The 15,457-nt window shown below is 38.2% G+C and overlaps 2 protein-coding genes across 2 annotated transcripts in view; both read left to right on the top strand.

The window, feature by feature from the left end:
• The first annotated feature begins 323 nt into the window (after positions 1–323).
• psmd12 (proteasome 26S subunit, non-ATPase 12) lies at positions 324–7,185 on the top strand. Its single transcript, XM_077571828.1, has 11 exons — positions 324–532; positions 889–948; positions 1,107–1,235; positions 1,391–1,498; positions 1,971–2,075; positions 2,272–2,421; positions 2,691–2,825; positions 2,917–3,029; positions 4,814–4,988; positions 6,474–6,551; positions 6,756–7,185. Exons 1-11 carry the CDS (start codon positions 425–427, stop codon positions 6,963–6,965), a joined length of 1,371 nt encoding a protein of 456 aa, XP_077427954.1. The 5' UTR covers positions 324–424; the 3' UTR covers positions 6,966–7,185.
• A 748-nt stretch (positions 7,186–7,933) lies between these two features.
• Positions 7,934–15,457, top strand: part of helz (helicase with zinc finger) — a 38,437-nt gene continuing 30,913 nt past the window's right edge. Inside the window, exons 1-3 of the mRNA XM_077570642.1 lie at positions 7,934–8,070; positions 13,773–14,003; positions 15,077–15,113. Of these exons, the coding sequence (XP_077426768.1) occupies positions 13,791–14,003; positions 15,077–15,113 (250 nt within the window). The 5' untranslated portion in view covers positions 7,934–8,070; positions 13,773–13,790. The remainder of the gene's footprint in view (positions 8,071–13,772; positions 14,004–15,076; positions 15,114–15,457) is intronic.

Below are 15,457 nucleotides of genomic sequence, written 5' to 3'. Positions count from 1 at the left end.
ATTAATTGAATTATTGTTTAGTTTTTTAAAAGTAAAAATGTATACAAATTTAACATTTTTTATTATTTTTAATTACTTTTATTAGTCTTTGTTTAGTCAGACATATTGAGGCTACTTGTTGCTTTACACACGCTTTTTGTACTATAGACTAACCACACCATTTTTCTTTCGTTCTTTTTTTTTTCTCAATAAAAATGTTCAATTTAAGGGAAAAAACCCAAGACTTTGAATCAGGCATATGCTCACAAATAACCAAAGTGGTCCTTTCAGGGTCCTTCAGGCGTGATGGACACCTTTAAGACGCTCGTAACCCTATTGGTCAATTCCCAGTTGCGTTCACAGACAAGCAAAATACTCGCGGTAGCCTGACGAGTCGTCCAGTCGTCCACCCGTTGTACATTATCCTTGCCTGGGCATCACAAACATGGCAGAAGAACGCGCCGAAAGATCCGATGGAAAGATTGTAAAGATGGAGGTCGACTACAGCTCAACTGTAGATCAACGTCTCCCCGAATGCGAGAAAATGGCTAAAGTAAGCGGTCGTGAAAGAGGCCACAGTCGGCTGAGTCATGGTGTCAACTACTAGACTTCTAGCATTGCGCTAATGTTACACGCCTGAAAAATGCCACGTAACAGACGAATGCGTTGAAACAAAACGCTTGTAGTTAATAAAATGTCGAACTCCCACACATACTTAAGTTTCTATCGCTGTGCCTATGGTGAGCTTTTTTTGTATAACGAAGCCTGCTAGCATGCTAACTTGATTAGCCGTAGTGATCATCATCCCAACAATGTTATTTGCTTGAATAAAGACTAATGCTGGGCAAATGTTAAAATGTGGGAGCATATAATATAATAAAAATCAACATACTGTATTTTCTTCATCAGGACGGCAAGCTGCAAGAAGCAGTTGAAAGTTTATTGTCATTAGAGAAGCAAACTAGAACGGTAAGTCTAATCGTTAACTTTGTTTTAACTCGCTAAATAGATTGATGGTTTTGGATACATTTAGTTACTGCTATTTTTATTTTACGTTTGATTCGTTGTTTTGGTCCTGATAAAATGTCAACTTTTTTTTCTTCTTTTCGTTTAAATTCTCTGTAAAGGCATCTGACATGGTGTCCACGTCGAGAATCCTTGTGGCTGTGGTCCAGATGTGTTATGCAGCAAAAGACTGGGATGCCCTCAACGAAAACATTATGCTACTTTCCAAAAGGAGGAGTCAGTTGAAGCAGGTCAGACATAATTTTTCAAAGTCTCGTTCTACCAGTCGAGTCATTAATAATTTTACACCCCTAAGGTTTTCTGAATTATTCTTGACATTGTCTAGTGTTCACAATGTTTGTCGAGGTTGTATTAAAAAAATGTGTTATTTTGATTCTCTCATTAGGCTGTTACAAAAATGGTGCAAGAATGTTACAAGTATGTCGATTCTGTGACTGATTTGACCATCAAGTTGAGACTCATTGACACGCTTCGCACTGTGACTGCTGGAAAGGTTTGCTATATGTCAAATAATCATTTGCATCATAGTTCATCAGATGTGAGACACTTGAAAATCTAATTTAAACCTTTATTAAGGGAGATTACAAAGTCCAAACCTTCATGGTTTTGTGTGAAATGGTGATTGCCACTAAACCTAATAACTGCTTGGGCTACCCTCAGCAGCAACAACCGAGGTCATGTACCGTAGTTTTTAATAGTTGTTTTTTTTTTTTTTTTTTTTATCCCTTAATAGATCAAATCACTACCGGCATTGAAAAACTGTGTTTTGCTTACTTAAGTTATGTTTGTGTGATGTATTTTTATTTATTTATTTATTTCCCCTTCATCAAACTGTATTTTGGTCAAAGTCCACATTTCAGTTTCACTATGGAGGTTCCATGGCTGCTATTCTTAATTCAACAAATGATATTGTGTCATGTTGGGTTTGCTACTTCAGTTAAGTTTTGACGCATTTTCCTCTGCAGATTTATGTCGAGATTGAGCGTGCCAGGCTCACAAAGACCTTGGCTAATATCAAGGAACAAAGTGGAGATGTAAAAGAGGCAGCATCCATTCTTCAGGAGCTGCAGGTAAGAGCAGTTTCCCACACCATGGTAATACTTGGGTGGGCCACCCAAGTAAATTGGTGACCAACCAAGTTATATATATATATATATATATATATGTATCGCATGTAATTGCCAATTTTATTTTGGACCTCCTGCAAACAAAATACCATTTATGAGCCTAATCAGACTGTTTATTTCTTCTTCTTTTTTTGTTCAGGTGGAGACGTATGGCTCTATGGAGAAAAAAGAAAAGGTGGAGTTCATCTTGGAACAGATGAGGCTTTGTGTTGCTGTGAAGGATTACATTCGCACACAGATCATTAGCAAGAAGATAAACACCAAATTCTTCCAAGAGGAAGGTAGTGAGGTAAGGCACTGACACAATAAGGGATTTAACAATATATTATTATTTCTAATAGAAGATTGATTGAAGGTGTGTGTTTTTTGTTAGTGTGTTTTAAAAAGAGTTTGATTAACTGTGATTGACTAAACCCTAAATTGATGGTGCTCCTTGACTATTATCCAAAGTCACCTGGAATAGGCTGCAGCTCAACTGCAGCCTCAATGAGTAAAAGTGCTGAAAAAATTATGGATGGAGGGGTTAACTGAAAACTATCTTCTCTATGAACAATTTAGGAACTGAAGCTGAAGTACTACAACCTAATGATACAGGTGGACCAGCATGAGGGGTCCTACCTGTCTATCTGCAAACACTATCGGGCCATTTACGACACCCCGTGCATTTTGGAAGACAGCAGCAAGTGGCAGCAGGTACATCTGTGCTACATTAAACGTATCTGCTCCTGATAACTGATCCATTATCCTCATAAACCATTGTGTGCATAAAATGAATGTGTTTTAGGCCCTGAAAAGTGTCGTGCTGTATGTGATTCTCGCCCCATACGATAATGAACAGTCTGACCTCGTACACAGAATCAGTGCAGATAAGAAATTGGAAGAGATTCCCAAATACAAGTAAGTGACATGACTTTTACACTGCATCCAGAAAGTATTCGGAGCACTTCACTTTTTCCACATTTTGTTTTGTTGCAACCTTTATTCAAAATTTTATAAATTCATTTTGTCCTCAAAATTCTACACTCAACACCCCTTATAATAACATGTTTTTTTTTGCAAATGTATTAACAAGAAACTAAAATCCCTAAGCACATAGCCAAGATATCAAAGGAGTAGCTTTAGAACAACTCTGTGAATATCCTTGTGTGGTCCAGCCAGATCCCAGACCTGAATCCAATTGAACTGGAGAGGTCTGAAATTGACTGTGTTGTGACACTCATTAAATCTGGTGGCACTTGTGAGGTGCTACACAGAGGGAGTGTGCAAAATTGCAACGCTAGTGGCGTCATATTAAAACTAAAAAAACTCAAGACTGTCAGTGGTGCATCAACAAAGTATTGAGCAAAGGCTATGAATACTTGTGTACAAGGTTATTTCTCATTTTTTATTCTTCATGAATTGGTCCAAAAAATTCAAACTTCATGTTGTTAATAAAGGTAAAGTCCGAAGGATTTTCATTGAAGTTTGTAAACAACATTCAAAACTGACACTCCACTCATCAGGCTCATCAATTCACGTCCCCTGCCCGCACGCTGAATACATGAGACTTGAGAGCACCAATAACATTATAGCAAAAATTCATTATATATGCACATCCAGGTATTCACCTATTTGTTTCGATTTGCATATTGCCCAGTGTAAATATTATGATATGAGCAATGTTTGACCCTTGTTCTAGATTGCAACCTAGCATGTTGCTAAATTAGCAGGCAAACATTCTGTGTTTGGCACTTACCTGTCCAACAGCAAGCACTGTCAGCCATTGTGAGCAATCGCTCCAGTCTCTGCTCAATTGTGGCCAGCCCACAGTGACACGGCCTCCGCTCTGTTATTTGCTGGATGGAAGATGAGTCTCCGCCCTGAAACATCCCAAACAGGTCAAAACAAAGCTCAAAATATAGGTGGGGGAGTGGTGGTCAAGGACAAAATCACCACCACACATTAACAGGATGCCCAGAGGTGTTAATTGAGAGTTAAGTTTCATTTGTACACATCTAGCATTTATTTTGGAGGGAAATCCTTTGGACTCTACCTTTTTTAAGGGGTGTCGTGTGAAACTTTAAGCGGGGAGAGAAAAAAATGAAAATTTTAATGAATTTATTTTGGATTTTTTAAATTTAGTTTTTTTATTCAATTTAAGATACAGTGGGGCAAAAAAATATTTGTCCAGTTTCCCATTGACTTCCTATTGGATTTTGGCCAAATGTTTTTTTTACCCCCACTGTATAACAAAATGTGGAAATGTGAAGCGCTGTGAATTAGAGGTGTCAAAATTCTTTGATTGTTCGACCATCAAATTGATGACCAACTATTTTGATAATTGAATAATCATTTAGAACCACTGTTAAAGTCAGTCCTCCGATTTCAGCCTCCGACAGTAAATTATCTCTGATATGATATCTGTAGACCTTAATGAAAGCAAACTGGTTATATTTTGTGTTGAATCAAAATAAAACATTTGCCAACATTTGCTTGCTTGCTTAATTGTTATTTGGCTTTGTTTAATCATTAAACAATACCAAATAAACACAATAATTTGTTAATAAAGAGTTATTGGATAAAATATTATTTTGTAATACATTTTAATGCAAAAATAAATAATTGCGCTCTAAAAATATTCCATAGTGACAGTCGTGAAATGTGTATTTTTGGTGGTCAGTCTAATTGTAATCAATCTCCAGGGAGCTTCTAAAGCAATTCACCACCATGGAGCTTATGCGCTGGGCTACCCTTGTGGAGGATTATGGGAAAGAGCTGCGAGAGGGCTCGCTCGGGAGCCCTGCTACAGATGTCTTTTTGTATTCTGAGGAGGCGGAGAAGCGGTGGAAGGATCTGAAAAACAGAGTGGTGGAGCACGTAAGTCCAGGACTAAATAAGTACATTTATATGCGGTCAATTGGCCAAATATGACCAATATTCTGGTTTTGAAAGGCTGTGTAAATGCGCAGCTCAGGTTACTCCTTTTCTAACCTGAATGCTTGGTCATACACGTATTTGGGTACCTCGATTGAACGATTACACACCGAATCTTGATCTTTTCAGTACATGAACTACTTGTATGTGTAATAGACATCTTCCGTTGTCACCCGCTAAGCTAGCTAACGTGAATACATTGATTTCTCCTTGGGGTTTTCCTGTTCTTTTCTGCCTTTATGGCAAAAATGCCACACTATTTATACAGTGGTCCCTTGCTACTTTGCGATTCACTTATTGCGGATTCACTCGATCATGGATTTTTATTTTGGTTCATAACATAATAAGGCAATCGCTATATACACTGTAGTGCTATTGCAAGCGAAAGTGCATTGAATTATTTATAACAACGTTTCAACTAAAATAAGCATTAATATTGCCATTCTTATGCATAAAATATAGTATATAGCATAAAGTATAATAAAACTAAACTTGGGGCATTCCTGCCTGATAATTCAATGTGGTGGCAATGGATAGCATTTCCATACTAAATAAAGTAGTCAGATCGTTAAAAGCAAAGTCCGATTTATTTTTATTTTTTTTCACATCATAATTGAAAAATCAAATGGAAATGCTAAAATAATATGGAATCGGTTATGAAAAATGACAGGTAATCATCCCAAAGAGCACAACACTTTAGATAGATAGAACCACACTTGAGTGAGGAGGAAACTGAATACTTTTAGACATGAATATAATTTCTTTCATTGACCATAGAAAATTAAAAGCGGAAATTATGTCTATTTGCATATTGACTTTGACTTTGTGTTGTGATTTAGTTCGGAATATGTATGCAGGAGTGACTGTCAACTTACGCATGTTAACGGGTTATCCTGAATGTTTCAGAAACCAGAATTTTGACCTTAACCCAAATATTGACTGCCTGTAAACGTAGTCAGTGACAGACATTGGTCAAATAAGTGACATGAGCTTTTAGATAAAGTAAACCCTAGTTTGTCGAGAGGGATATGTTCCATATCGATATCTGTCCACCCGAGAAACCCAATTTAAATAAGTAAATGAAGTCATTTTCTACCCCTCCCACAATCTTTAAGCAGTTTTAAACATATTATTAAACACACTTTTTAAAGTATTCCTTAGCAGCTGTTTTCACTCTTGCTCAGACAGTTCTCCAAAAAGGAGACAAAGCATAGTTACAATTATATCAGCAGAATATAAATATGTTAATTATGATATATAACTGGATTGGCTGGCAACCAGTTCAGGGTGTACCCCGCCTATTGCCCGAAGCCAGCTGGGATAGGCTCTAGCACCCCCGGTGACCCTTGTGAGGAATAAGCGATTCAGAAAATGGATGGTGGCTGGATGGATTATGATATGTTAAAAAAATTATCTTCTTTTCCACAGAACATAAGAATAATGGCCAAATATTACACCAGAATCACCATGAAGAGGATGGCTGGGCTCCTTGACCTCTCAGTCGACGTAAGGACTCGTTTGACTGTTGTCCACCTGTCTTTGCTTAAAAATGCATGCATTTTAACGCTAATTATAGTACTACATGATATTAAACAGAAGTAGGCTACTTACATTAGCACACATGATGATAAGTGTTATCCTTATTTAAATTGTGAAGTTAGGTTGCAGTCTTCCCATGTTTGAAAAAGTCTGGTATATTCTATTCTTCAGGAATCCGAGGAGTTTCTCTCCAGCCTCGTTGTGAACAAGACGATCTACGCCAAAGTGGACCGTCTGGCCGGGATCATCAACTTCCAGAGACCCAAAGACCCCAACGACCTCCTCAATGACTGGTCACAAAAACTCAACTCCCTCATGTCGCTGGTCAACAAAACCACACATCTCATCGCCAAGGAGGAGATGATCCACAACCTGCAGTGAAGCATTGTTGTTATTTTGTTGTTTTTATTTCTCGTGTTTTCCCTTCTCAATCTGCAGTACCAGCACAGCAGCACAACTGTGTTGAGTTGTTTTTTTCCGTTGAATACTCCAGGCATGCCTTCATGCTATAATTTCAGCATGACTTGTTAGATCTAGCCTGAACATTTACTTGTTGAAAAAAATGCAATCTAAAAAAATAAACTCCCATTTGTGTAAAGAATGTGTAAAATAGTATTTAATGCTAACAGTACAATACTAACCATTGAGCCACTAGCTACAAATTATTTGAACTTTCTTAGTTCACATCCAAAAGCATGTTTGTGGGAACACAGTGGCAGATGACAACACATCGTGAGCAGTGTTTCTCAACCTGTCAACCAGGTCATGTACTTTACATGAGAAAAATGTTGCAAAAAGCTGAAATGCCGATCTTGTCTCACTCGCAAATTTGCGGTCAGTGTGAAATCTAACACAATGGTATTCTATTTTATCAATGGCAACAGGTCATTTATATACCGACTCAACTATTGTCAATTGGATAGTATTTCATTGTTCTGCTTGTCAGAGTAAGAGATGGAAAAAAATACTCATAAATTTGTTGTCTGTAATACTTTTAGGACCAATTAAATGATATTGAAAAATGTTCTTGCAAAACACTAAGCAATTTTACACAGAACTCTGCTGCTGCATAGTGGCGGGGATGACTAATTTGGAGCAAAACTTGATAATTGCTGCTATAAAATATATAACATACCCTGCGATGGGCTTGGGGCCAGTCGTATTGATAAATTAAATATAGAGCAATTGTTTTTTTTTTGGTTTTACCCCAGTAGGTTATTGCTGTGAACCTGACTACTCGGGTTTTTTTTTTACTCTTCCATGACCAAATGTTTCAAATTCACATTGTTGAAATTTCCGATTATTTTCTTCCGGACACGGAGTTAAATCTCATAACGTGACTTTGACTTTTTCAACAAACGAATGTCACAAAACAACGCGCGCACGCACGCACCCGCGCTCCTTTCAACCTTCAGATCATTTCATCCCATGATGCTTTGCGCGAGTCTGACAAGTGGATCCAAGATGGCGTAGAAAGTAAAGCTAGGTAAGTGTTGACTTCCCATTTTCAAACCATCAATTTCTTTTTTTATTTTGAGGCTGGTGTAAATAATGTCTAATGCGCAGCATTAGTAAAATAAAGGATGCTTGAATTTTATGCGTAGACAAGAGCGCGATGTCATATGAATTATATGCGCCAATATACCGTAGCGGAATCACAGGCCCGATCCCGTTTTGTTTCGGCGAACCCAGCTAGCCAACCTAGCCTGCTAACGTTAACCCAGCAGCCTGCTACTCTTTATTCGAGCTTTCAAGGTTTGTGCTGCGAAGATGCATGTTTTGACAAGCGAGCAAACTGCAAGTGGTACGCTCCCTTGTTAACGGCATTGCAGTTGTGCCTTTGCAAACGCAGCGCAATGGAGACATTTTCGAGGCTTTGAAACGTCACCGTTTGTCACAGTCAAAACAAGTTTGCCTCACGAAAGAGGAAAGCCCTTACCCTGCCTCTTTTATGTATAAACGTTCTTCTGGTCTTCTCAATTAAATCAGATGCGTCGGTTAGTTTTGAAATGGCGTCATGCCATTATGCTAAAACGAGACCGAATTGGTTATTTTTACCTTAAATCTCGCTGGTCCGTTATTTCAACCAGTGCAGTGATGATTTTTTTTGTTCTGTCCCCTTGCTGTGCAAGATAGTCTCACACTAAACGTTGGAATCTCCCACTGAATCCCACCAAAATAGTTTTGGCCGTACGAACACAACACGTTGTACATAACACTTTAACAACATATGCAGCAGTAACAAAGTGCTGTACACAAAACCTAGAATAATACTGTTCTGCATTCATAACTAAACAAAATCCTCCCCGTCACAATACACACATGTTGCTTGAAGCTATTAGAAAATGAGAGATGAGCAAGTTTTGAAGTCTCCATTGACCAGCATAAAAGTGCCTGGATCATAGATGTTGCAATTGCAGCATATGTGATGTCACGCAATTTTACTGCAAGCAGGGTTTCAAAGTAAACAAGCTATCAGCTGGTAGTTTGCCCATTGGCGAATGACACACAAACAGAACGATAGGGCAGGAGAATTGAACCAATTTTGCTTCAGTTTACATTTAGTGCTAACTCTCTACCATCTCCATATATCCTCTGGAAGGTATTCGACGCTACGTCTACGACACTCCAGTCTTGCCGACAGTCTCCACTCTTAACAAAAACAGGGCAGTTGCAAACATACTGTCTGTGAATATGTGAATATGCAAAACAACAATCACAGATACTCTCCTTCATTGACTGTGGCGGCCAGAAACGCTGAAAACAGTCCAGAAAAGGATTATATGACATTATATGAAGCACAATGAACATTAAATAACAAAAAAAAAAGGGGTGAAAATGTCAAATTATTGGCGCTCTTTATAAAGGTTGCCAAAGGTGCCATCTTTGAGCTCCAATTTAGTAGAACTTCATTCCCATAAAAAATAATAATTTGGAACTTGGGACTAAATTTCAAACTCCTGGAATTTTACAATTTCAATAAGTGGTTTGGAAAATGGATGGATGGACAGTTCTCCTATTTCGCTGCCCCATCCGCCATTCCAAAGAAGAAACCCATCTTAGACCAACAAAGAACTGCACGCCTTATGCGCATTTACCCGACACAGATTTTAAGTTGTCAAAATCATTCGCAGTATGAACACTGAAGCGAATCATCTCCGAACAAAACAATATGGTCGCCACAGAAATTGCCGAAGTTTGCCGAACTCACCCAAAGGCACCTTTTGACGCTTTTGCTCATTTCATATTCTGTGGTCCCATCCCAATCCCGTGATTAAAGATCAAGTTGACTCCCATTCCCCCCCAAAAATGTCAACCTCTAGTGCGTTGTAGTGGGTGACATGGGAGTAGATTTTCACTCCCTCCCATCCCACTCCCACAGAAAAAAATGCCCCTCCCCGTCCTAGACCATAGTAAAAAAGAAAAAAAAGAAGTCCTGTCCTGTCCCACTCAATGAATTTGACTCCCGTCCTATCCCACCATTTCTGTTTCAAGAAATCCAGCGCAACAGAAAGCCCCATTGCCTTCCAGGTCATGTAGTCCTTTTGGCTAACGTTGTGTGCTTATGGAAAGAAAAATACAAATGGCTACTTATCTGTCATTTTTTCCCCAACTGAATAATCCCACTTTCATGATTTTTTTTTTTATCCTGTACCGTTCCGATCCTGAAAAAAATGTCAACCTCCAGTGCTTGTGTGGTTCTTTATCAAACCATACACAGTTAAGGTTTAATAAAATTCCTCCGATATATCGATATCAATCCGAACGGACCACCACTGTAAACTTCTAGGGCCAATTTATTAACTAGCCAATTGGCAAGTTACAGCAGGTGCAGCCTGTAATTTATTGCCTAAAGGTTGAGATATGAGCAAGTTATTTATTTCACTTATTTTCAAATCTGTCCTCAAAACTACCATGTATTGCTTTGTATATGACAGTTGAAATGCGTGTGGCGGTTGGCCATAGCATGTAGCTTCATTGTGCGCCGATCACGGCAGATAATCGCCGCAAATAGTTTGAAATAGGGCGGGGGATGCTGTCTTTACCTGTAGGGGACATTGAGTTTGATGAGCTGTGTCACATTCTCAGCAATTAGTCTTTTATTTGTATTTATTCATTTAACAGCTCTGGAGTTGTCACACAATGCTAAAGTATTCATTCAACCTTTGTGCCTTTCTTCTTCTGCTATCTTAATTGAATGAAGTACAGTGTTCCCTCGTTTTCCGCCGGGGTTAGGTTAAAAAAAATACCCGCAATAAATGAAATCCGCAAAGTAGTTAGCTTTATGTTTTACATTTATTATAAAATTTTTAAGGCCTTAAAACTCCTCACCATACAGTTTATACACTTTTCTAATCAAGGCATTTACATGTTTTCACATTTTCCTCTTGTTTAAACATCTATCAATTTTAGAAAATGGGTACATTACTGTAAAAAATGCATGCAAAGTTGTTTGCGATACAGTGAGGCTGTGAAAAGTGAAGCGTGTTATAGCGAGGGAACACTGTACGTCATTATGTAGGTGTGACCCAGTGTGCCACCCAGTGTTCAGACTGAGACACCACAGTTTGTGTGAAAACTGGTTTAATGGGAGATATTTGAAGCATTGCAGTATTTCATTTAATTCTTAGCACTTGTTTTGAGTTTGAGAGCTTGTACAACAACCACACATCTTGAAAGGGACTTTTTATGGCCACTAGATATTTTCTTTGTTTTTTTTTGTTGTTGTTGTTTTTCCCCCGTCTTTAATTCATTTTAAAAGTTAATTTTATTGTTTATTCTACAGGCCAGGGTCTCCATATAGTCTGGACACAAGTAAAAATACAAATGGCCCTACAAATTTCATTATAAATGTGATGAAATCAACACTTTTAATATGCAATGTTTTATAGCAGTGGTGTCTAAACTCGGTCCTCGAGGGCCGGAGTCCTGCACCTGTTTCCAATGAACAGGATCGTTATCAGGCTTATGCAGAGCTCGCTGATGAGCTTCTGGTGTATTGGAGCAGTGAAACATCCAAATCCTGCAGGACTCCGGAGCCCTCGAGAAGCGAGTTTGGACACCGCTGTTTTAGAGTTATCTTTTATTGATTATGAATTGCTTATTATTTTATTAGGGATAATTACATTATTTATTATCTTTTGTTTCTTATTATTATAGTTATCGTTTTGTTTTGTTTTGCCAAGTGGCATCATGCTTGCTGTGATGAAGCTCTGTTGATGTGCTCCATTGTCGTCATTCTGAAAAACTAGGGATGCACAACAATGCTATTTTTAACCGATACCGATCAACCAATAATTCAGAAAGTGCCGATGAAGGGTGCAGCTATTAACCGGTTTTACAATTAACCGTGGTTTTTAAATGTCCGGATTAAATAACCGCAGCCGTTAAACAACACCAGTTATTTCCGCTCACAACAGTGTCATTTTAAAAACACATGCGGCGCATAAGGCGCCATGTGGCATATTTCATAGCGCTTCTGTTTTCACACGGCCCATTTAGAGGGCGCACAACAACACAGGGCTCAGCTTTACAGGATAGGCCATAGGCCGAGACTTTTAAAGCCACGGGGCCGCCATCTTGGGACTCCCCAGAAACGTATCTCGGCATACACATTTAGTTGCAATGTGTAACGGTAAATTGCACAAAAGGCTGTGGACGAACATTTCACCTGTAAGTATGATTTAAATGGAAAGAAATTGAAAGATTAAAGAAAAAGATGGGTTTTTTTAAGATGAAAGAAAAAAATGGTACAGACCGTCCATTTGTTATATTTTATTATTTAGTTATTTATTTTCACTTTGTTAAAATGAACCTAAAGTTAAAGCCAATTTGAGCTTTTCAAGTTCTGAAACTATAATATTTCGCTCTTTTTTTCTTTTCTTTTTTTTTTTACCTATTTGTGTGCTGTATTTGTTTTAAAAGGCAAAAATAAACATTTTCGAAGAATGCTGATGTGATTATTTTTTTGTCTAAGAATAACCGTAAAATTCTCAAATTATAATCATACACCAAAATCTGAAACTGTTGTACCCCTAGTGCCAATGTTGATAACCAATAGGCTGATAATTGTTTGCAAAATTAACTTGAATACAAATATACTTTCGAGTCACATGTATAAGTCAACATTTACATTTCTTAACCGCTTAGTCCTCACATGATTTGCGGGGGGGCGCTGGAGCCTATCCTAGCTGGCTACGGGCAATAGGCGGGGTACACCCTGAACTGGTTGCCAGCCAATCCAAGGACTTACAAATACATTGAAATATTGTGTAAAGCAGAATTTTCTTGATATCTCTGCTTCAAAGACAACCTGTAAGTAACTCATTTTGAGTTTGCCAAATCAAAACGGTCATGTTTTAAAAATGCAACAAAAAACGAAATAAAACTGCAAGGGTAACATTTCGGGGAGACACCGTAAAAAAAGCCCACACTCGCGACTGCCAAGTTGCCATGATGCATCTTCTGTGAACACAAAGTCGCACGCATTATGACGTCACAAACATGCAACACTACCATGGGGGGGTGGGGGGAGTTGGGTACAACTTGAACTAAGTAGTGAAAGCGTGTAGCTAAAATAGAGCAAGCAGTGATTGCTTGTCTTGATTCTCTTTTACATCCTCTTTCATCTGCTGTTTTTTTGCAAAAAAATCCAGTCATAACTGGTGTTGAATCAATGCGTCTTTCATTGGAAGTTAGTGTTCTTCTAAATATGAAGATGAATAAACACTAATATGATTATTGTCTTTGGTACTGTTTAACTTTACAGTAATTCATCGCGCAGTTCATTGCAAATAACTTTGCTTTGTATTTTGTAGTACTTTATTTGTATTATTTATACTTCATTTGTAAATACATTAGTTTTTACTTCACTCTACTTGTTTTAAACTAATGATGTTTTATTTGTCAAGGTTTTTATAATTCAAAATTAATGTTAAATTGAAATTATAAAAAAAAAAATCTTTAGATTTTATAATTACATAACGAACATTTATTTATTAGCACAAACAAAAGTACCGAACATTGGTACAGTATACAGTACAGAGAGTATCAATACCAGGAAAACGGTCCCTGACCGGTTCAAATGTGATTAAAGTGTGAAGTTACCCGAATCGTTACATGATGCCACTATATATCTGTACATGTGTGTGCCACAGCTGATGTGAATGTTTTTTTTGTTTCTCCTAGAAGTTTTGTCCCTGAGTCATGGCGGACAGGAGAGCGGAGAAATCATGTGAAGAAGCCAGCAGATCGTTAATCAGGCAGGAGTATGAGGCGGTAGTCAGTCACAGCACGGACACCTTGGCGGTCCTTGGTCCTGTGGTACATCCCACAGGTGCCCCCCTCTCGCCAAATCCGCCTTCCGGATGCCTCCGCAGTCGGGCCTTGCTTTATCGCATCGCTGCCTTTCTTCAGTTGGTGAGTCCAGTGCTGTTCCCATGTCTTGTCATACCCTGTTGAAATTGAAATAGTCCCTGAATGAATGCTCTACAGTATATCTAGTTTTATCATTTTATTTATCACTTAACAAGAGATAGCACAGTGCTGTAGTGGTTGTCATGTCTGCCACACATTTGAGAGTTTCTGGCTTTGAATCTGCTTCGGGCTCCCTGTGTGGAGTTTGCATGTTCTCCCTGTGCTTGCGTGTGTTTTCTCTGGGTACTCCAGCTTCCTCCCACATTAAAGAAAACATGCGCATTACTGTAACTGGGGTATGTAAACTTTTGATCATTCTGCCAGGGTATGTTAACTTACAGTATGAGCCCAGCTGTATATTTAATAATCCCTCGCCTCAATTTTGGTTTGAATTTTTTTGTTGTGACAAAACAATGCCTTTTATTTTTGGGAGAAAAAAACATATATGGTAGGTTAAGGGTGTGGTTTGTTCATATGTCTTGTGATTACCTGCTGAGTTGGGTATATGCCACCTCTCAGCCAAAATCAGATGGGATTCGGGCTCCAGATCACCTGCAAGCCTGTAGACAAGTGTTATTGAAAATGGATAGACTGGTTTAAAAAATAATTATGCATGTTTATAACCCACTGTTTCCCTGATAACTAACAAGAGAAGTTCATATGACAATACAGTGGTCCCTTGCTGCTTCCCGGTTTACTATATATTCACTATATCGCAGATTTGTATTTGGGTCAAAAATTCCTATATTACGGGATTTGTCTTGGATTGTTGTACCTTGCTATATAATAGATTTTGTCAGAGATTATTACCCCTACTCCATCCCCCGGCCCACCCACGCCTGCTGGATTCTTTATTTATGCTTTTATTTTTCTAATTATATTTCCAAAGTTAAGTGTTTAGAAGATTGGGAACTTTGTGGTGGTTGCATTATGGCTCCTTAGAAGTGTAACACTTGTGAGTCCACTGTGAGGCCAAAATAGTGATTCTCTGAACCTCTGATGATCCCGATCCCTGTAGCATGTTTAAAGTATATTTGTTGTGGCTGTTTTTCAATTTCTTCTTTCTTTACAAACAGAAAAAATACGATGAAGCAGATCAAGACTGCCAACATGGTAAGAATTTTGTTAGGGAAGCATTGCATGTTTGCATTTAATATAAGGCTATAATGAATCAGAGATGATCATTTTAATTATATATCACAATAAAGTAGGGATGTTCAATATCACTTTTTTTCAGACCAATATTAGTACGATATATGAATGAATAAATTGGTTATCAATTCATTAGTGTCCGCTTTGTTGCAAAAAAACCTTCTTTAAGGCATGAGTTTGTTTTGCTTCAAAATGTTAGTAAAATGTCAATGATACTTTAGTGTTCTAGTTTTGACCAAAGTGTGAGTGGTAGTGGACCAACGCTAATTTGGTGCCTCAACATGGTGCGTACGAGCCCCAGGTAG

The sequence above is a fragment of the Vanacampus margaritifer genome, chromosome 7 (assembly GCF_051991255.1).
Source record: "Vanacampus margaritifer isolate UIUO_Vmar chromosome 7, RoL_Vmar_1.0, whole genome shotgun sequence".
Taxonomy (NCBI): Eukaryota; Metazoa; Chordata; class Actinopteri; order Syngnathiformes; family Syngnathidae; genus Vanacampus; species Vanacampus margaritifer.
The sequence above is the reverse complement of the archived record's forward strand: the minus strand, read 5'-3'. Positions and strand labels throughout refer to the sequence as shown.